The following is a 22402-nucleotide window of genomic DNA, read 5'->3' as shown; positions in this document are numbered from 1 at the left end:
GCCGCTGTCGGCTGGCAGTCAGGCAGTCAGTCGGGCAGTCAGGCAGGCAGACAGGTGACGGCCACAGTCAAGCTGCTGCCTCCTATGTGAAAAGAAGCGGTGACAAGAGGGACTGTGTATAACCGTGAAGGAGTCCGAGCACACCAAGATCACAGAGAGACAGAGACACACACTCCGAGTCCATCGCTTCTTTTAGCAGAGGCTCAGCGGACGCAGATATGGCGAACATCGCGGTGCAGCGAATCAAGCGCGAGTTCAAAGAAGTTCTCAAAAGCGAAGAGGTATTGCGGTGTATGTCTTTCTCCACCAGAACTCGTCTTTGGTTTTCTTTAAATTGAATGAAAGTGCAAAGTATCAGAATACATGTATTACCCTCGCTAACGTCCCGTAGATGAGCCGCGGCTGCCGGGGCCTCAGCAACAGAACTCCGACTGTACCGTTGGCTTGTTGTTGTTAGGCCCGAACTGGGCTGTTTATGTCGTGTGTCTGTTCAGGCAACAGCGAGGCTGCAGTCTGATAGGCCCAGGTTTCTCTAACCAGCAATAATGTCTCCTTCCTAGTACTAACGTCTTTAATTTAACCCACTCTCTACACTTATTTTCAGATTATATGTTGACACACAGGGAATGTCACCCCGTCTAACAGGTTTTGGTACGCCGGCGTTGTTTTTTTCCATGTCATCCACAGTTAGCATTAGCATGTTAGTTACCTTGTAACGCTCACAAACTTAGCACAAACTTATATCCAGATTCAGATTAAAATGCAGAATGTAGAGTCTTTTAGGTACCTATTTTCTGTGTTGTCTTGTTAACTTTTGCCGGAGTACCGTTTGTCATAATCCCTGTTGTATTTATCACTGTAATAATAAACAACGGTCTTGCATGAATAAATAAACGATACACTCTAGAAACCTCTTAGATATTGTACCTAATGAAGTCCCCGGTATAGTTTTATAGTGCAATAGCCTTTAAAGCTTTAAAATGCGTAAACTATTTAGGTTTTAAGCATATGTCATTTCGTTGTTGTTTTTTTGTCGTATTGTACTAGTCAGGTAGTTCTATTCTGGAAAATGTAATGAAAATAGCATTTATTTTTGCAACCTAAAGCTGCAAATAGCAGCTTCAGGTTATTTATGAACTACACGCATAGATATCAACAACAACAACAAAAATGCTATTATTGACAACTTTTCTTTGGTTTAAAACATGTTCTTGTAGGAACCCAAATGTCTATTCCCAGTATGCATTTATGTTTAACTCTGATGTGTCAGTTATAAATAGCCAAATCACTGTATCCTTCTTTTGTTGTCCCCACTTGTAGACAAGTAAAAATCAGATAAAAGTAGATTTGGTTGATGAGAACTTCACAGAACTGAGAGGAGAGATAGCAGGTCCACCAGATACACCATATGAAGGTAATGTCCAGCACTCACAGTTTGATGACTTAAGTATTTTCCATCAGATCAGAATTTTAAAGCTTCTTGTGATAAAATATTAACTTGTTCTTTGTTTCCAGGCGGCAGGTATCAGCTTGAAATAAAAATCCCAGAAACGTATCCCTTTAACCCACCAAAGGTATGTGAACCAGATGGTTTTTTTATCTGGGTCTCTGCTTAGGTTTTTGTATGTACTTGTTTTATGCCTATGCGTATTTGTTACCTGTCCATGTACACCGCTATCATGGCTGAACCCATTGCATTGGTTTTAAGATATATCGTGTTATAAACAGTGACATTTTTGTCTGACCAGTTTTAAAGAATCCATCCGTGTGTGTTGAAGTTCTCTGAGCAGAAATCTACAGAGAGTGGCAGGAACCTATTCTCATATCTGTCAGTACCTGTCTCATCATTCTTATGTAGAAAACCTTCCACATGTCTGCCTTAGGTTCGATTCATCACTAAGATCTGGCACCCAAACATCAGTTCTGTGACGGGAGCGATATGTCTGGATATTTTAAAAGATCAGTGGTGAGTGAGGCGCTCACAAACCCTCTAACCTTCAGTGCTCAGAGATGGAACCTTTACACTATGAAACTTCACATTATCTGTGCCATTGGTTCACCCTTGTCTCTCAGGGCAGCGGCCATGACACTGCGGACGGTGCTATTATCTCTACAGGCTCTCCTCGCTGCAGCTGAACCTGACGACCCACAGGATGCAGTAGTAGCCAATCAGGTGAGACAAACACTTGTGGTTATTTCCAACCAGTTCTTTCTGTATCTACAGGACAAATGGCGTCCGTGGTTCAAAAGGGTCCGAACATTTAAAATGTTCTTATTCTTCTCTTTTTCTTGGCATTCTCAGTATAAGCAGAATCCAGAAATGTTCAAACAGACTGCAACGCTTTGGTCTCATGTCTACGCTGGCGCTCCTGGCTCTAGTCTTGACTACACACGTAAAATAGACAAACTCTGTGCCATGGGCTTCGATAAGGTTTGTATATTTTACAGCATAAAGACTTGAGCATTGTATGAAAAAGTTATATTACGTTGGTTCCATTTTATAATGCAGGTAAAATAATGAGTGAATGCTAAGAAAACCATCCAGAAAATGAAATATAATTTTAAAATTAATTTGGTACCATGATTATTATTTTTTCACCCGTGTGAGTTCCTAGAGTTCCTTTTGAGCATTCAAATTATTATTTATATTCATTAATATATTTTTTTTCCTCATGCAGAATGCAGTAATAGCAGCATTGTCTTCAAAATCCTGGGACGTGGAAACGGCAACAGAGCTGCTCCTCAGCAACTGAGACGCAGCCCAGGTGTGAGGATCCCAAACCGACTCCCTCCATCACAGCATCAGCTCCTCACCACCACATTCCACCAAACTGCCTTCTGTTCACCACGGCAGTCCACTGAGCCTTGTCCAATAACAAGTCTGTTTGCTACAACCTCCACACCTGCAGCACCACAGGCTGCAGTATGCACAGCATAGAACTCTGACTACGGTTTGAGGCCCTGAAAAGTTTTTAACCCACCTGTCCAATAATGTTTAATGCCCTTTTATTGCATTGGCTCTGACACTTTTCTTCCCAGAAATTGCAGGAGTTTAACTGCAACACCGTTGCAAAAAACAAAGTCAAAAAACTGCCACCGCTCATCAAGTGTTAAAGGAATCATGTAAAAATCCTGCTCACTGCTCTCATAGAAAGTCAAGTTCCACTCTCTCAGCTAAAGGCTGGACCTTATATTTGCATTTTTTTCCTTTCAGACATTTATTTCTGTAAATGTCTTGCTGGACTTTGACACACTTGATTGATTCTTGTCCTGCATGAGCAGTGTCAGATTTTTGTTGTATCTCTCAAAACTTTTCGGAACGCTCCAGTTGTCTGGAGGAAGTTTGGATTTTCATACCTTTCCTTTTTTTTCTGCCAAAAGGTTCATCGGCATCCTGCGACGACTGGGCACATACACAGAGGGTCACTGTAAATAGATGCGTGTACATTTGAAAATACAATGGGGATATACTTTTTTCTTACATGGCACTGTACAAATTATTTTAAATATAAAAAAAAAACAATGCCTAGTTTACAGTTATACCGAAGAGATACCTTTTATGCTTTTGCACCATAGGAAACCCCTCTGACTGTTTTTCCCACTTATTTTCCCTTTTGAAATTGTTTAAAAACGGCACAGCCAAAAATACTGGCCTAAGCGGTTGAGGAGTATGCGGCCAGCTCAGGCCAACATGAGGTCGTCACGTCTCAGAATTGTTGCTGAACTACAATCCTAACCTTCTCACATGTCCTTCATTGTTCCTGCATGTCCTCCGCTGCCTTTAGGTTGTTCTGGTGAAGTTGGACAAACTCTTCTTACTGACAACAGAAAAGAAAACGTTTTTTTAGCAATTTTTTTTAGCAATTTGAAGGAAAGTTCTACTCTGATTTGAACAGATTTCATTTGGCATGCGTCGAGAATATTGGCGTGTCCGAACGGGTCAGTGTTTTTTTCTATTCTTTTATTTTCAAAAGTCAGTTTTGAAACATTAGCATCAATTAGGAGAGCATCTATCCTGGAGGGTATTTTCTTTAGTTTTTTTTAAATATTCAGCAGTCACTCCATCTAGTCTCAGGCCATGTATAAGGACTGTACAGTGTTAAAGAAAAGTCTACACACGTTTTTTGAAATGTAAATCCCTGACACCAAAATATTTAATTTCAGAGATTAATCTCCCTTAAAGGAGACCTCTGCGTCTTTACATTTACTTGAAAACAAACTGAAGTTGGTGGGAAATAAACCAAAATGAACAGCACATCTTGACTTTGCACTATGTACCCACTTCTCAACACGAGCTCCCCAAAATTTCAAAGTATCACAGTTCTCCACAGGTCACTGATCTTTGTTGGATTCAGAATTACAGGTTTGGTGTTATACCCATGAGAGGCAGAAAGAGCCTATAAATCATGTGATTGGTTATTTACAAACACATAATTGGTCAGAATACAAATGGAGATATTTAGATGAGTATTATCCTGTTGGCAGTTTTTAAAAGAAGTACCAAATATGTAGACTTTTTATATGCACTGCAAGCAGCTGACATCAGAAAATCCCAAGACATGACTTTACTGCAAAGCTCAACTACAATGTCTTGTTGAAGAGGCTGGAACTCCTGTTACTCTGTGAAGCAGATAGTAACTGCAGTGATTCTATCCTGAAGGACAAAGCTGTAAATGCTGCTTCAATTTTAAAGAAGTGTGGTGTTGACGTTTCAAAGACCGCAGCTCAAGTCTCTTCCAGACCCTCGAGCAGAACGACAAAGTTATCAAGCAATCTTTACATCCCAGTGAATTTCCACTGACAAAATAATCAAAAAGTGCACTCAAAGGGTCAAGCAAACTCACACATAACCATCGTATTTACATGTAAATAGTGGAGTCCTGGATGAAAGCGCGGTCTTGTTTCATTGAAGTACACCGTAGATGGCTGCATCTATATTTTAAGGAAAAAAAGCCCTGCCCCAATTTCTCCGTCTTCCTGGTGTTCCACTCTGTAAAATGATTGCACGATGACAATATTTAAAAAAAAAAAAAAGTGGCTGTTGCACCTCGGTTTCTCCATTTGGATTGAGACTTATTTTCTTTGTTTCCTTGGAAGCAAGCATCAGCAGTATAAAAAGCATGGTTATTTATTGTGACAGTGTCATGTTTCTTTGATTAAAAAAAAGTGGAAAAAAAATTAAACACAGCTTCTGTTGTCTCCTGCGTGACTAACCACCTCCAGCCTGAGAGCTACTAACAAAACAAACACGTTACACGGGTACATCTAAAAGAATTTATTTTCTGGAAAAAAATTAAATATGATCATGAATATGCATACTTTAACTACATAAAAAGTTGTTTAACACCATCTGCGAGGTTTCCACTCACTCAGAGATAAAACCAGGCTTCACCCAACAGAAAACTGACCAAAGTACAAAAAATATTTTATTGTAAAAGATCAACAAAAACCTGAACACATTCTTGTAATATATTGAAGATGCATTTCAGCAGTAAAAGCAAAAATGTTCTAAAACCAGTTTTGGAATCAAACTGGTCAGAACAGTGTCCAGAAATGTGTGAAAAAATCATTTGTCAAAGAAAATAAATTCAAGGCCTTAAAAAAGCATTAGAGCTGGTAGTAAGGAAGCCTCTAACAGTTTCTACCAGGCCTCGTAACGCTATAACCCAGCTAAAGCACTGAAGCTTACCAAAGGTTAGGATCCTAAACATATCAAAGTTTATAAAATTTTGGTGCTAGTATGTTGATTAAATGCAGTGATGCTCCTACATTGTAGCTGTATGCTGCAGTTTCGAACCCAATATTTGGAACTTTCTTTTGGGAACTTTTTTCAGTATTTACAAAAATGAACAGTGGCATGTCAAAGTTGAAAAAGAATGTGCTGCAAGAGACAGGAGGAAGAAGAGCTCAGTTTACCCAGGGAATTTAATTAGCAACAAATAAAACTTCAGTAAAATGTCCATTTCTTTTTAAAATGCTTCCAGAAGAGAAGCAAAAAAGGAATAAAAATAATATTGCTGGGTAATATCTACACACAGTGACTAAAGGGTGTTAAAAGTGGTGTGTACACATACGTGTACTGTATGTATACTTTATGTGTGTACTTCAGGAAAAGGTCCAAAGAGTCCAGGGAAAAGGAAAGCTTTTAAAAGACAGGAGCATGTGCGTCAGGTCGAGGAAAGTGGATGAGGCAGAGTGTGGCCTGTTCTCTACCTTCTCAACTTCACTGGTTTTCTCTTTACCTAGAAGACAAAATTTGACATGATCATCACCTCCATTATCTCTCCCAACATCCTGGGGATTTATGAAGCCAAGGGCATCATTCATTAATTGTTGAACAACAAAAATCAATTAAAGAACGATAGAAAATACTCTTCCACAAGGTGTTCGAGGATGGCTTTAAAACTACAAGACGGGCGAGACTGAGTTACTAATGAGATCTTAGTGTGTATTTCTATTATTCCTGCAGGTACATCAATATTGTGTTAAACTAAACTGGTTCAGGTTTCACAATAGGTAAACTGAGTAAATTGAAATTAGAGGATAATTAATTTACTTTTATAACATTTTCGTTCAGTAGTGAAGTAGTAGTGACTGAATTCCTGTGTTTGAGTTCCCAAAGCGACTCACTGCTGGTCTGTTGGACTTTCTTCCACAGGGGATTCTCCTTCGTATTCTGATCGTGGTCTCTCCCTGGCTGTTGGACTTAACTGCACTGTTGCTTTGTCTGTCCTTACTGTCACAGTTAGCACCCTCAGGGCTGGACTCCATCTCTGTGTCACCCTCACTGTCCAACAGGGGGACATCTGTCCCTACAGCTCTCCCTCTGTCCTCTCCTGGCTGCCTCTCTCTAACCTGTTCTCTGCTCACAAACAGACAACTATTGACAGAAATGTACAAAAGAAAAAAATCCTGCATAAACTACAGATTAGGAAATATGTGTTAGTAAAAGACAAACTCAAACTGTTGTTAAGGCTTCAGTCTTCACTAGTACAAAAGCACTGGAGTGCTTTTTTTTTTTTTACCTCTGTAGGTCGATCTGTCTCAATGTCCCTTCATCGTTCTGCTTTGACATCTTGCTGTTCACAGACTCTGCAGCAGTGTTAGAGTTGGCGTCAGCCGCCCGTTTCCTGCCTCTGCCAGCTCCGCCCACTGCTGGTGCTGTTGTTCCCCCCTTTTCAGCCGCTCCAGGAGTGGAGGCGGACTTTGGTGGACGACCACGTCGTTTTACGGGACATGCCTCAGGAGTCTTGTTTTGACTTGTCTCCTCCTGAAAGATGAAAATCAGTTTGGTTTGTCTGATGCTTCGCTTGTGACTTCAACAAAAAAGGCTGGGTAGCTGTAGCCTGAGCTCACCTTTGCTTCTCTCTTAATTGTAGGATTTTCGTTGTTTTCCTGTACTCGACTTTCTGAGGACTCGATGGTAGCGTTGCTGTTACTACAAGACATTTTATTAATAAAGATTGGTTATAAATTATCTTTTTTTTTTACATCAAATCTGTATTTTTTTTTCTGACTGAGACAGATGTTACCTGTTCTTGTTGATGGTCGTGGAGCTCAGTGGAGAGGTGATGTTTATGGTGCTGGTGTTACTGGTTGTGTCTGAAGCTGTGGTGGTCTTAACGTAGATCCGTCTCCCTGGTACTGTGAGGGGCTTGTTAACAGCTGCTAGAACCGGAGCTGGTTTAGGCTGTGAAAAGACGATAAATACTACAGTAAGACAATGATACAGGCAAAGTCAAAACACCAATTTATTACGAAGCTCTCATGTTGTGTTTGTGAGTGTAAAACTGAAAGGACGTAGAAACACAATCACATTCAATGGAGGAAATTTATGTATCAGCATTGTGAACTTAAAAACACCCAGGTCCAAAGACAAACTCAAACACTATAATTTGAATAATGAAAATTAAGTAAATTTCTTTGACAAGACAGAAGACCAGTTTTGGCAAAAACATTTTTGCCAATTTGCAAAGACAACAATCCACAAAAACTATAATCTGTTAACATACACTCTCCTGACCACACAGTGGTTATCACTGGTAATTACAACAGGTTGTTTCCTTACCTTCCCAGTGAGGAGCATCTGCCTCATATCTGCTGACAAATATTCTTTATCATTTTTAAAATCCTGTTGGGACAAATTTCAAAACAGATTACTCAGAAACACGGTCTTTCTCTTGCTTCTTTGACCCAGAATTTAAGCTTCAATATAATAGACGTTATTTAGTATAATAACAGTAAATGCATCTTCACATACAATGGTGTGTGTCTGCCTGTATTACCTTGTCTTGTGTGACAAAGAACTTGGAGGGCAGGAGAGGGTCATTAGGAGAGTCCAGGTGGCACGCAGTGCTCTTGTTGGCGATCACGAAGAGAGCGACATCACAGACGATATACAGCTTCTGTAACAACAACAACAAAGAGACTACTGTTAGAACAGTCTGACTTTTATTCTGAATCTTGTGTGTTCACTTGCACTCATGTTTCTACATTTACATCCTACATCATAAATAGTTTTAAGCATTTGTTTTTTGGTGTGACCTGTTTGTGGCAGTAAATAGAAGTATGTACCTCATTGGCCTTGGCGTCTTCAGGAGACTGTGCGTCTTTCGTCTGTTTAATGTTCTCCACCATTTTCCTTAGAAAAGCGTGGCTGTTGTTCTCATTCTTTGTCATCAATACCTCAAGCATGAACCACAGGCATCTGTATAACACACACAGCAGAATTATACTGTTTGCATATTTTTCTATATTATTGATACCATCATTTGGATTAATTACAAATTAAAACATGCATTTCTCAGAACTAGCTACATTTTTCACACCATTATGTTTATACTGTTATATAGTAAAATATTGTAAAACAAAAAGAAATCAGACCAAAAAAACTCACTCTTTGATGTCTTTAAGCTGTTCATATTCATGTGGTTTTGTAAAGTCTGGGTCGTGGGACAGCAGATGGATCATAAAAGGAACAACGTACTCAGGAAGAAGAGAGATGAGCTTTTCTGAGGGAGGAAGAATGAGACTTTGTTTAACATTTATAGTGAATTTATTTTCTCCAGTCCAGATGTTTGAGTTGGTACAATGTTAGAGTCAACAGCTTTCACTGACTAACCTTGGCTCAGTTGGTTCTGTTTGATGTACTCTCTGCGGACAGAGATGTTTTTGAGGAGGCACTGTCGGGCGTGTGCGCGCCGCTCCTTTACCGGGTCCTTGGCACACAGGGCGAAGACGGCCAAGTACTCCAGAGGCAGCAGCAGTTTGACAAGAGCCAGGTGCAATTTCTGAGCAAAGATCTGACGAACCTGGTAGCACTCATCCTGGTCATTGAATAAAAGAATTTAAAGTCACACAAATTACACAAATAGAACTGACTAATGTGAAGGTTATTTTTTTCTACAAAGTGCAACTGACATTGATTACAAGGGCGCAAAGCTGGAACTGTTCAGGTGTGATGATGTCATGGTAACAGGGCTCCTGGGCCAGCTTCATTATGGCACCACCTGCGGCCAGTCTCAGACGGGACATGTCTGATTTACTGCAGAGAGAAACAAAGATTAAGTGGAAGTACTTTTGAATGCACTTTCTAGTAATTCTATTGATGTGTATTATAATTGAACATTTCACATTCTTCTCGTAAACCTGGTTTGGTGGGTGGATGCACAGACAGTTTGTAAAAGTTTACTTTACAGTACATCTTCAAGTCAGTAATGAGTGTAATGTCCTCCAACCACCAAACATGTCCTTAACCTGTGTCAATCTGTCTTTATGCAATGTGAGATTATTACATTGTTATTGTAACACCCTCCACTGAACCCAACAGAGAGCTGTAACATCTGCACTACCTGATCTTCTTTTGCTCCGTGAGGTCGCCCTCGCTGACCAACATGGCCGACAGCAGGCGCAGGGTTGAGTTCGCCGACTTGGATTGATTGTTTTTCATTCCTAATAACCAACGCACCAGCAGCTTGATGGCCTGCACCTTTGGTCACAAAGTTAAAAAAGTGTTTTTTCAAAACCTGAATCAATCCCACTTTTATAAAGAAAGGCCTAGCAGTGTCACTCAAATCAACTAAACTAAATGTAAAGAACAATATTCCCAGATCTGTTGCCCTACCTTCGCTAGTACTTCAGGGGACACTTCCTCATCGGTCGTCCACAGCTTGCCATTTTTGTTTCCCACTGACTGTGGACAAAAATGTGTTAACATTTACACTAGTTGATGACAACAATCCTTCTTTCTGTTTAGCTCTAATACCGTTATCATTTTCAATTAAAATGCAAAAATTCACGAATTGTGACTATTAATATAAATGAGACTGTAGGTCAGTTTCAGTATGTAGTGTGATTTACACATACTCTGTCATTCATTAGCAGGTCTTTCACAATGAAGTTTGCCACGATGGACTTCATTGGTGAAGCAAACTGATCTGGGGCCAGCATAGAGATGTGGCCTAATGAGACCAGGGGAGTGATGAGCTGTTCTGGGACGTCTGCGTTCAGACTACGTGACAGAGGCTGAAAATGATGTAAAACACAGAGGATTGGACAGAAGATGTCAGTTCACAGAGTGGATAAAAACAAGAACAATATGTCCAGCTTAATATTTGATCATTGCATTTATTAAAGTCAAGCTTGGAAAGATATGCCACCTCAAATATCTGAGCCAGCTGAACTTCCTTGTTATTAAAGATGGCATGGATACAGTGGACGGCCTGTTTAGCCTGGTGAGGTGTTCCACGCTTCGCCTTCTGATGAAGGACTGGAATCAGTGTCCTAACAAAAAAAGAAAATATATTTTAAAAAATGCTGTATTTTTCACTTTTGGGAGTTTTGTATTTCACACAAACCAATGCTATCAACACATTATTATAACATTGAAAATTGATGACTTACGATTTTATCTGTTGTAGCTCTGTCTCAATCTTTTGCCCAGTGTTTCTAAAAATCTGGATGGCTGCCTCTGCCACTTTGTCATCCTCCATCTTCAAACACTGAAGCAGAGACTCGTATGTCTCTGAGGAGTGGAAGGCCGTGGGGTGTGTAAATGACAGGACCTGAAGTAGAGCAGACAATATTTACTTAAAAGATAAAGATTATCATCAGCATCAAACAACATTGAGTGATTTTTTTTGTTTACATCAGAATGATTAAAATCTCTACAGTCTGAATCTGAGACGGAAAACCTTTGTGCTTTTTCCATATCCTGTACCTTTAGCAGCTCCAGACCAGAGCGGATGGCTGTATCAGGGGTAACACCTTCATCGTCATCATCTGCTGTTCCCTCTATAGACTTATTAAGCAGCTTCACCAGAGCACTAGAGATAAAATGATAAACATTAACACAGAAAGCTAATTTCTTACACATTTTACTTTTGTCCTAGTGTTTTTCCATGAAGCATAAAGGGTTAAATCAGTGTCCTGGTTGGGGCCTGTAATTACATATCTCTACCACAAGGTGTCTCAGTGAATAGGAAAAGCCCTTCCCACGGTATTACACAATAGCAGCCTACGTAGGAGTACATGAGGTGGTGAACTGAAGACTGAGAAATAAAGAAACATTTATGTTGTTGCGTATTTGCTTCTGTTGTTGTGTTTGAATTGACACAAAATGTGGTATACAACGTTGTCCAAAATGGACTCAGTGTGGACCATGATGTATGTTAAAAATCTTTTAGACCTGATGGCTTCAGAGTCGATGTGAACAGGCGCGATGCGCTCCAGAAGGAACTTGACCATCTCCAGGAAGGGGTTGGTAGGTTGTTTTGGGAATGTGAGCTTCCGAGTGATCTCTCTCTACACAAGGCAAGGGGAACAGTTTATAAATTAATAATAATATTCATCACTGGTTCATTTGGTATCATTCTTTCTACAAACAAACTTCATGAGGTGATATGACTTTGAATTTTAACTGACTTTAGTATTCATGCTTTCTTAAGCATTAATCTTGTCCATGCCACGTTGTAATTTTGGTGTAAATGGGGTGTTTGAAATATTAAGACCTGTACAGTAAGTATGTGTTAGCAAGTGGCAGCTGATTACCCGGCTGTCTGTCTCTCTGTGAGTGACTATGTGTTAGGATTGATGCGTGTTCAGTGTTTTCTCACCACACAGATCTCAGCCTGTTTGCAGGAGCAGGTGGGGCTGATGAGCATCTCCAGCTGGACTCTGAGCTTTTCGTCTTCCCCAAGAACCTGGTTGAATTTCTTCATAAAATCTTGAGCCTTTCCTGCATCAGGCAGGTTCTCTAAAAACACCAGAACATGAAGGTTTACATGTTACTATCGAGAACCAAATCAACATTCCTCCCTTGGGTTCATTTCTGTGTTTCCAACTCACTGGCAATATTCATCAGCTTCCCCAACATGGCTGCATTATTGGCCTCAGACTGCAATAAGAATTAAAAAACAAGTCCAAGATATATTAGAATTCTGAAAGTGTGATGTTACATGCATGCATGTGTCTGTGGACAATTGCTCGCACCACTGGAAGCTTGTGAAGATCGAGGAGCTCTTTCACAAGGCCTCTGAGCATGTTCTGACACTTCCACATCTCATTTAGAGCTCTGAAAGAAGTGTCACATTATATTTAAATACTCTTCAAATGATGAAATAGTTAAACATGATTCAAATGTTAACAATAGGATAAATGGGGATGGGTTTCAAATAAGTGTAAATATTGTTGGTGTACTAACTTGACAGCATTTGTGTCCAAGCAGGCATAAAGATAGTAGAGACACTTCATCTTCTCCTCTGTGTCAAGACTGTGGGGGACCATGTACTGGGCAAAGATCTTCTCCACTAATAACCTGCAGGTAAAACAACAAGAACATCAAGTGTCAAAAACATGAAAAAAAGTCCGACTGTTGCCTGCAATGAAACAAGTCTGTGGATATTATGTTGGACATAGTCTGAACATATGTTCTTACTTGTCATCAATGCTGTTCTGATAATAAATGTGAAGCAGCTTGTCTTTGATCCAGCTGATTTTCTGAGCGTATTCCTTCCCTGCCTCATGATGGAGACAGTATTTCTTATAAAGCTGAGCCAGGCCCATCATGGCCTCCTTACGTACACGCCACTGTGGGAGAAGAGAAAACATAGGTTGGGTGAAGAAATGTTGTTTTTACCAATTACAAACCTCCTTGATGCCAAATAATTTCCAACAGTACAACAAACTCACCCTTTTATCCAAAGTCCTTTCTCGTACAAATCCCAGTAACTGGTCATTGACCAGGTTCAAATCTTTCTTTCCAGCGTTGATAATGGTGACAATTACATCATGACGGATGGCTTCTTCTGGGTCGTGGGAACGCACCTTTAAATACTCTGGGATAAGGAAGATGGACAAAGACAAATGGACATATTTTTCAGACAATATTTTCAGATAAATGTCTTGGTTTGGGTTTGATTTGTTTGTTTTATGACTAATAACTAATAAATGAGGAAACCTGTCAGGTCTTTCGCCAGGTCTGGGTGGTTCATCAGGCAGTGGCTGGCAAACTTTACACACTCTAACCTTACTGGAACATGGATGTCATTGAACCTAAAAAAAAAAGCAGATTAGGAAATTAAACTTCATGTGATCTTCAAAAAGATGTTTACTATATCAACAGGAATCTGTGTTTGCTTTCCAGTTTTTAATACACATACACCCAGTAAAATTACTGGGGTAATTTCTCAAAGAAAACCTTTTAGAGCAGACAGCATGCTTTATCCATTCACATCTAAATTATCCGGGTAAATTAATTTTTAACCTTCAGGATGCTTACCTTCCTAAAAAGCACTGCCACAGTGGTCTGTTCTGTGAAGCCAGCTCTGAGTCTTTGGCCCCAAACAACTTGGCTAACAAGCGTACAACAGCCAGACGCTCCTCGCCATCATTGCTCTGCAAATGGATGACGTTGTTCAAGGCTTAAGATAACAAACATAATTTTTAATGAAAACAGCAGAGTTAATTCACAAGGGTTTTTGCTCACTTTAAGTTTGAATTCCAGTTGTGGCATGACAGAGGTAAGCAGCATAGGGTCAATGGCAAACAGTTCCTGGATGAGGTCAAAGACATGCTCTGACAGGTCACTGACCGACGACTTGCCCATTACTAAAACCTGATTAAAGAACTAGAGACAGAAAGAAACATTAAGAGAATATAACTGACAAGAAGCAACTCTGGGGACAAAAAAGTCACGAAGTAAAATCTGACTTACATTTGCGATACATGTCTCTATTGTCTGGACAGTCCTTTTCAGCAAAGTTTTGGCGAGGTCGTACGCCTGCTTGTTCAAATTCTGTTCCAACAAAAGTTAGTGATATTTCATAATTCAAACACCATCTGACGCAGATATAGATCTTCAATTTAACAAAAAAAACCCCAAAAAAACCAAAAAAGAAACCTCCAGTACGTCTAGGAAATGCTTCAAGAAGGAAATAATTAGTCTATTCTTTGCATGTCATTACCTTGTGTGCAGGGATGAGGTTGATGAGAATAGTATCCAGCAGCTCTTGTGTCACTCCATCTCCCTCCATGATAATAGAACTCATCAAATCCATCATGTGCATCTGGACCTTTTGGTTGTGGCTGTTACTGAAAAAAAAAAAAACCAGCACAGTTTGAGACCTCATGTGTCATTCTAGCAGAGGATATAAACTAAATAAGAAAAAATAGTCTGAAACCACTAAATAGCCATTGTATATTTGAATTGAAAAAAAGAATTTAGTTCCACTTTGAGCAACTGCCTTATTCTATAATAATTATATTCACAGACACAAAAGGGTGATTTATGAGTTAATTATTAAATAAGTATTATTACTACTATATTATGTACTGATACAAACAAAGGTTTTTAAATGGGCATTCTTATTAGCATGATTCAGGTGTAAACAGTGGCTGTGTGAACCTTATTTAGTCATATACACTGATGAAACATAATAGCTTAGAGAAAAATAATTGAAGTGATAAAATCAACCTCTTCACCGCATCAGCAAACATTCATACACTTGAAAATACCAGTGCACATGAACAGACACACTCAGGTTGAAAGAGTACACATTTCTACATGGTAAATACTGTAGTTTTTCTGTGAGTCCCAGTGAGTCAGCTGTTGGTGGACATTGTTTTTGAGGAATTACAAAGTTTGTGCAGCTTTGTGCAAAACCACCTGGTAACAGAGGGAGCTGGGCTGACTGATCTCACGGGGACGCTCAACTAAACACATTTAGCTTTGTGTAGCTGTTTTCTAACATTAGCCAAACTGCAGGAACATGGCCTGCAGCATGAGTTAACTTCTCGGTCCCTTCATTCCAACATCCTTCTGTGATTAAACTTACTTGATAACAGAGAACAGTGTTTTGAACAGCTGGATGAAGATCTCATTGCAATCTTCCAGTTCAAAACATATGTTGTATGACTTTACCCAGGCCAGGTTCTGTGCACACAATAACATACAATAATAAGTCAGAGATCACGGAGACACAGGTAGAACTACTTAATGAACATTTATGTAAAAAAAAAACCCTACTAAACTAAAATAAACGCATTCAAAAAGCTACACTAGAGACAATGTCCAGAAGTAAACTGTTGCATCTGAACAGAATATTTTACGTAAATATGTAAAAAATATAGGACTGAGGACAAAAATTATTTACATGCTCTGATATTTGACAAAATAAATACATTTTATGCATACAACACATTTATGCTTGAACAAAACACATATTTAAATAGGTCTACATAACTTATGTCTTCTCAAAGCACACAGTCCATGCATCATAATCATTATTCTCTTAGAATTAGTCAATTAGAAAAAACAAACTCACTTCCAGAAGGTAGAAATATCTGTTGAACTGGGGACTCTTGGTGTCTTCTAGACCCTTCAGCTGTCTGGTGATGAACAGGAAGATGTCCTAACAAAGAAAAGGGCAACTTCTGGTTTTTAGTCTTAACAATGACAAATGTTTTTCTGCAAAGACTTTTTCTAATTTAAATGGCTTTTCATACAGCCTCAGCTCAAGATGCAGTTTGTGCAACTACAGCTACATCTGAAGTCACACTTCACTGGAGAATTTAGCTTCACCATTAGCCATTGGATTCAGGGGCATTATATTTATCTCGAGACTTTTAACCTTCGAAATCCAGTGAGTTGCACACTTCCTCACCTTGAGTTTGTCATGGGATGTGTAAGGGGCCTCTGGAGCGTAGATCCTGAAGATGTCGGCAAGACAGCAGGCCACTAGTAGCCGTACATCCTTGTTTGGATTCCTGAGGAAGAATTCTGAGGCAAGGTGAAGTGCTAGGCTGAGATACTGCTGCTTCTCCTCTTCTGAGTCTTGATCCATGTCCATGTAGGTCTTCACCACCACCTGGAGAACATGAACAGCAGCAGAAGGTGAGATAAAGGGAGAGCACAACGAGAAAATTTCAAACACATGTCTGAACATAAAATTGATGCCTTTTCAAGTGTGTGTTAAGAAATTATTTAAACTTGTAATAGTAAAGATTTCAAACATTTTCAGCAAAAAGGCCCAAACCATTAGCAACTGATACAAGATAGAAATGGCCGGCTTCCTATAAAAGGTGAAAAAAAGCAAAGCACTAAAGTTTTCAACTATAACTATATTAGGCACATTTGTGTATTTATAGTGTGTATCTGAATTTCAAAGCCAGGGGAAACCCTGATTTTCCACCAACCATTTACATTGAACTTCACATGAACATTCAATATGGAGTTGCCCATTAAGCTCGTAATTCATCTGTATATTTATGGAAAGTAGGGAACCAGAGTACATAGAGAAAACACAAAGGTCATTGTTAATCAGTTTAAACATTGGCAGCTAGTGTGTATTCATTCAGATTATAACAGATCAGGTTAATTTTAATTATTCTTAGTTTTTCATAAATGGATTCTACAACGTTGCTTTGTTTTGCTCTCTGTAAAATGACATAGTGGAAATCTGTCTTGTGTTTTGTGTCTGTGCACTTTCTGTTTTTCATGACTATCTCATTGCAGCTGCTTCCTGCTGTTGGGCTTAAAGTCTTTAATATGGAGTTCTATGAAAAAAAAGAGAGCGAAACAGTGAAAAAGACTCTTACCAAATGAATAATAAAGCCTAATAGTGGAACTTGATTTGCAGTGTTTTGCTTTTTTGTTTTAAATCTATTTAAATGTGAATGTTGTCTTTATAATAATGAAAATGTCAGTCAATCGCTACAACAAATCAGGATAATTCTAGATTAGTCTACAGGACCAATAAATAATCAGTCTACCGTATGAGTAGAGTATTCAGTTCTACTTTAATGAAGGGTAAAAGCCTTCAAAAATGATAAAACTGTCTCTCACTGCAATCAAATTTCATTCAGAGCTTCAAATGTCGCCCTCAATCTTACAGACAGTTTTGATTATCTTCACCCCAATTTAGACCTGACAAGCAGTATGACCACACCAATGCACAATTCTATCTTTTAAGCCTCTTATATCTTGAGAGAAGTGGGATTACAAATGGGAGCAGAGGAGCTAAACTCTTTATCTGAAATGTTCACACAGCCAGAGAAATACTGTAGAACACAGTACAACTAAGGCTGGTTTAAGCAGGCAGCTGGGGTGGGGGATGGGCCAACCATTCAAACAGCAGAGCAGCACAGTCATGCCGACACACTCAGACAAACAGCACTGCTGGTCTAACCAGAGAAAGTCAGAACACTCAGCTGTATGTGTGTAGGCGGACTTGTTGTCCTCTTAACCCAAATTCTTTCACTGCATGGGAAACACTTTTCACGCATCGTGTAGAATTACATTTTCAATCTGAATGTAAGTATGACATGAATGCACACAGCTGCCGTGTCACACGATAGTCTGTAAGTTGACAGTAATTTCCTGAACATGAAATCCAAAAAGTTCCATTTTGATTGAGACAGCGATGCAAATGCAATCCGTCTGTTTGTAATGGTTGTATAAACTCCAAGGCAGATTCAGTACAATTTAAGCTGTGTTTCTATCTTATCAGTGCAAACGCCACAATAAACCAAACTACTTCAGTCAAAAACGTATTTTTTGATTAGATTTGTACATTCTATTTAAATGTTTTACCAAAAAAAAAACACTTTTTACCAAAAAAAAAAAACCCACAAAAACACACGATGCCAACACTGTATTTGGAGTGAAGCTGCAAGTGACAGCACAGCTGAGGTAACAGAGAGAGACACATCCACTGTTCACCAATGTTTTGGTTTCTGTAATGTGACATGAACAAACGAACAACAATGACAATAACTATATTAGATATAATTTTCATAATTACAACTGCTAACGTTAACTTAATCATATGTTCACAAACATGGTGCTCATTTTCTATATAGTAATATACACACAGAGAGATGTGTGAATTATCTTTATCAAAATTACAAATTGCTAAGCTCTGACTCAGGCCAGATGACTAAAAATGTTTTGTATCTTTGTGCTACATCTCTGAACTAAGCTCAGCTCTGTTTGTCTATGCAGGGAAAAATTGACGTGTTTATAAGTCTGTAATGCAGAAAACTATGTTGAATATATCCCTCTAAAGAAAAAAAAAGATGGATTCCAATGTTAGAATGAAACAGTACTGAACTGTGTACTGTGGTTTTACTCTGGGCAAAAGCTTCAATAGAAACTAAAGAGAAATGCATCAAGAACCGCTGAGCTGAGGTGTTGTGTGGCACAGTTACAGGCTGTGGGAGGAAATGCTCAATAAAGACCTAGAGAGAGTTGACACCTGAATGTCTTTTCACTTAATGCGTGATCACAAGTAGACATTATGGCAATTACACCTACAATTAAATACATTGTTTAGCCAAAATATGTCATGTAAAATGTAAAATAATGCAACATTGTAAGACTGAGCTCAAGGTCCTGCCAGATGCTAAACTGCTTTCAGCTGCTGTTTCTATTCGTCCCAAGACACAGGCTCATGTGTGGATTGTGCCTTTGGCTTTTGAAACACACACACACACACACAATGGACAAAAGCTAGAAAACAGAAAATGATGGAAGCAGAGAGCTGGTAGGCAGATGCCTGTCAGTGTTAACAACTCTCTTAAGCTCTACTGAACTGCTTGGACAGTGCTGCTCTAATCTTTCACACTTGTTTGCCATAGAGGTTGATAAAACCACACCATTTTTACAAATGGCAACTAAAAAAGAAAAAGCTAAGAAAACATTGTTCAATTAATTATTAATAAATAGCATCAGTCATGACCTAACATGGTTTACCATAATGGCCAGTGCATAAATATATTTGTGCTTGTTCATAAATGTTAGTTGGTTATTCATTAACGTCCACAGTATGACACTTCCATACGAAATAAAATATTTAAAATATCGGTAATAGTATTCACCTAAATGTAACTAAATGTCCAATAACCAATTTCAACCATATAGTATTGACAAATAATGCTATTGTAAATTACTAACAAAGGGTACATGACCTCCACCGCCGGATTCCACAATGGCTGGTGCATTATATATTAAAAGTGTATTTGAGCACCATTTGTTAAATTCTAAAGACAGAAACACCCTGCACCAATCTGCAGTCTGACAACATTGCGTAAATGCTCACTGATATGACATTTACTCCACACAAGCATCTGTGGGCTAAAGAGCTGCACTGAGCATTGAAATACGCCTTATTCTGAGAGCACACATTAATACAGTTGTTCAGCTGGCATACAGTACAGATATATCCATGGAAAAGCACAGATATACTCCTTTCACAACAGAGCAGTAATGTGCCACTGGTGCCCGAAGAATGTTTCTGGCCTAATGGGCAATAACATGCAGAAACATGTAACATTTGGATTCCTTCTTAGTTTAATTGTTATCCTTTGCTTTTTGTTGTAGCTGATAATGCGTTCTGAGAAATTCCATCAAATATAGTGTTATTACACATCTAACTACAGTAGATTACAGATGTGTATTAACATTATGTGGTTAGTGTCAGATAAATGCAACACTGTTTTTATGTGATTATTAGAACTCCACACTTTTTATGTTTCATTTGGTTAACACAAATGTAGTGCACCCTGCTCTTTCATGCATTTTACTCAAACTGCTGCTACTCCTGCAGTGGGAAGCTCCAACTAAGTGCTTCACAACACACAAATGTCATCAAAATTATATTACTGACTGACTGAAAGATACATGGGAATACTGAGAAAGAGAAGCAACTGGGGATTGACACAGAGTTGGATTGGCTTCACTTAGCACAGCAGCATTGTTTATATTATTTTTTATGCAAATGTCATATCATTTCAACAGGATCTTAAATGTCTGCTTCAGAGGCGCTAATAACCACAGACAACATGTGCATCATGTGTTACTAATAAAGCAACACGTGATGCACATGTTGTAGCCAAGCTTCTTAAGGAATTTCAGAAATTATAAATATTTTTGAAGTGTTTGACAATAAGTGACAACAGTAACAGCAGGCATAAATCAAAGACACCCAAAAAATACCTTTAATCGTTTGACCAGTTCATCGTTGCTTATTTTGTCTGTGATCTCTTTTACTCCGGGAGGGTACACGACCTCCACCGCCGGCTTCTGCTGTTGCGGGAACTCCATGCTTGTTGGTGTACAGTCCTCACGGTCTTCTACTGGCCTCTATGGGTCAGAAAACAAAAGTTCAACACAACCATGCTACCGCACTTAGCAAAAACATTGCAATAAACGGCATTCTCATTTGCCAAGCATTCGTTTAAAACGCTAAAATATGCAAAACCGCGCGTCAGTAGCAAACAAAATAATAATGAAGAAAACTTTTCAAAAGAAAGCCAACATTAAGCCAGCTATGTACATATCATTAGCCTGTATGCTAAAGTCCATCAGCACCATGTTATCCGTACATTTTAAAAATCAGAAACAATATAGGCGCTTTGACACAAATACAGATATTCTACCTTAGTGTGTATTTAGGTTACTTGAAACCTACTTCAAACTAAGACTATATGTGCTATAATTTCCCTGTTGTCATCAAGAATATCACACTAGCTAGTTGTTGCAAAGCAAACATTGGTGGCTAACGGTTAGCATTTTGCGGGAAGTCATGTTAGCCGTCCGAGCTAACACATTAGCCTAGGCCTCAAACTCCTCTGGTCTCCATCACATCTTAAGCTCTCCACAATCACTGAGGAAGTCAAGTGCCCAACGTTATCTACCCAAAACAGTCAGGCTTCTGGCCACTTCCAGAGCTTCTCTATAAATGCGACTACTTTGACACGTTAAAGGTGAACGGTTTTTTACTTGTTAGTGTCTTTTTCAACTTCAGCGCATCACTCTGTTCGGCCGCTAGTTCACACAGGCGGAGAAGCTTCTGCTGCTTCTGCTACCGTCGCCTCAACCCTCCTCTCACAACCACAACTTACCCCCACGGAGGATTCAGAACACTCTAGCGAATACAAAATTGACCCTTTTTCCGATCTACAGCTACCACTCGTACAACCCCACAAATGAATACTAAGTCTTTCTCGTTGCTATTTACCTCTCAAGCGGCTCGTTTTTATTCATTAGTCACAGGTTAGGGTAGTTTTCGGCACAAAGCTCTCTGTCCGTTCAGTCAGTATTGGCGGTGACAAACCTGTGTGCACAGCGCCCTCATCAGTACCATTGGAGCACTGCACACAAAAATTTCAGGCGGGAGGAACAGGCAGCTTCCTTTATCTTATTCCTTCACCAGGATGTTGTTGTTCATGTGTCTTAAATCTTCCTTACGTGTTATTTATGTGGTCATAAGATTTATAAATGAACATTAAAATGATACGATTGAATCGTATTTGCATAGAAAATATGCAGCACTTTAAAATCTCTCTTATATTCTCAATGTTAAGAACATAATTTCTTTTTCCTGCAACAGATAATTACTTCAATGTTCTTAACCTCCTTAACTATCTCCTTTACAATCAAAATGAAGGAGTCTTGGAAGATGTGGTAAAACATTCACAATATCTCTTTAGATCACATTAAGATTCAAAGGGTTTAAACCAGATGCACAGAAAACCTTTTGATGTTTAGAAAGCAGTAGGTAGTCACAAACAATATTAAATGTGATTGAATCTAGCTTAATTTTTTATTTACCTGGCATTTTGTTCACTGATTTAAACTTTTAATTTTACAAAACTATTTTTGTTATTATTAAATTTCATGATTTTATCTCATCTGTCTATGAACACACACGCACACACATCATATAACAAGGAAAAGACAATAAAACATGATTAATAGAACAGTTTATAACTGGCCCTTTAAAAGGTGTCTGATGCCAATCAAATTTCTATCGAACATTTCATTTATATTATTTTAATAAACATTTAATTTGTAACATTTACCTCTGTTTAATCTTTACAATATTTTACATTTAATTAAGAATGG

General features: G+C 38.8%; 2 protein-coding genes across 6 annotated transcripts in view; one reads left to right on the top strand and one right to left on the bottom strand.

The window, feature by feature from the left end:
* The first annotated feature begins 6 nt into the window (after positions 1-6).
* On the top strand, positions 7-5034 carry ube2kb (ubiquitin-conjugating enzyme E2Kb (UBC1 homolog, yeast)). The gene is made up of 7 exons (XM_008316906.3): positions 7-281; positions 1321-1414; positions 1516-1574; positions 1884-1966; positions 2074-2173; positions 2303-2431; positions 2679-5034. Exons 1-7 carry the CDS (start codon positions 219-221, stop codon positions 2751-2753), a joined length of 603 nt encoding a protein of 200 aa, XP_008315128.1. The 5' UTR covers positions 7-218; the 3' UTR covers positions 2754-5034.
* A 226-nt stretch (positions 5035-5260) lies between these two features.
* The window catches only part of pds5a (PDS5 cohesin associated factor A), a 17744-nt gene continuing 602 nt past the window's right edge, over positions 5261-22402 (bottom strand). The window contains exons 1-34 of one of the 5 annotated variants that reach the window (XM_008316912.3): positions 21516-21671; positions 20492-20638; positions 16161-16364; positions 15822-15908; positions 15333-15430; positions 14463-14589; positions 14213-14293; positions 13985-14125; positions 13778-13893; positions 13457-13551; positions 13189-13334; positions 12935-13086; positions 12701-12814; positions 12490-12571; positions 12346-12394; positions 12114-12253; positions 11687-11802; positions 11219-11324; positions 10903-11063; positions 10659-10782; positions 10366-10524; positions 10124-10192; positions 9852-9988; positions 9421-9544; positions 9122-9326; positions 8897-9011; positions 8575-8707; positions 8286-8405; positions 8069-8131; positions 7533-7690; positions 7357-7438; positions 7026-7270; positions 6631-6862; positions 5261-6242 (exon numbers count right to left, since the gene is read on the bottom strand). In XM_008316912.3, coding sequence (XP_008315134.1) covers positions 6210-6242; positions 6631-6862; positions 7026-7270; positions 7357-7438; positions 7533-7690; positions 8069-8131; positions 8286-8405; positions 8575-8707; positions 8897-9011; positions 9122-9326; positions 9421-9544; positions 9852-9988; positions 10124-10192; positions 10366-10524; positions 10659-10782; positions 10903-11063; positions 11219-11324; positions 11687-11802; positions 12114-12253; positions 12346-12394; positions 12490-12571; positions 12701-12814; positions 12935-13086; positions 13189-13334; positions 13457-13551; positions 13778-13893; positions 13985-14125; positions 14213-14293; positions 14463-14589; positions 15333-15430; positions 15822-15908; positions 16161-16364; positions 20492-20599 — 4122 coding nt within the window. In that variant the 5' untranslated portion in view covers positions 20600-20638; positions 21516-21671 and the 3' untranslated portion in view covers positions 5261-6209. Of the gene's footprint in view, positions 6243-6630; positions 6863-7025; positions 7271-7356; positions 7439-7532; positions 7691-8068; positions 8132-8285; positions 8406-8574; positions 8708-8896; positions 9012-9121; positions 9327-9420; positions 9545-9851; positions 9989-10123; positions 10193-10365; positions 10525-10658; positions 10783-10902; positions 11064-11218; positions 11325-11686; positions 11803-12113; positions 12254-12345; positions 12395-12489; positions 12572-12700; positions 12815-12934; positions 13087-13188; positions 13335-13456; positions 13552-13777; positions 13894-13984; positions 14126-14212; positions 14294-14462; positions 14590-15332; positions 15431-15821; positions 15909-16160; positions 16365-20491; positions 20639-21277; positions 21672-22402 lie in introns of those variants that run through there. The other 4 variants (XM_025058664.1, XM_025058663.1, XM_025058665.1 and 1 more) reach the window with 4 other exon arrangements.

Source organism: Cynoglossus semilaevis, chromosome 9 (genome assembly GCF_000523025.1).
Source record: "Cynoglossus semilaevis isolate Cse_v1.0 chromosome 9, Cse_v1.0, whole genome shotgun sequence".
In the NCBI taxonomy this organism is placed as follows: Eukaryota; Metazoa; Chordata; class Actinopteri; order Pleuronectiformes; family Cynoglossidae; genus Cynoglossus; species Cynoglossus semilaevis.
Note: the sequence above shows the minus strand (reverse complement) of the source record. Positions and strands in the feature narration are given on the sequence as shown.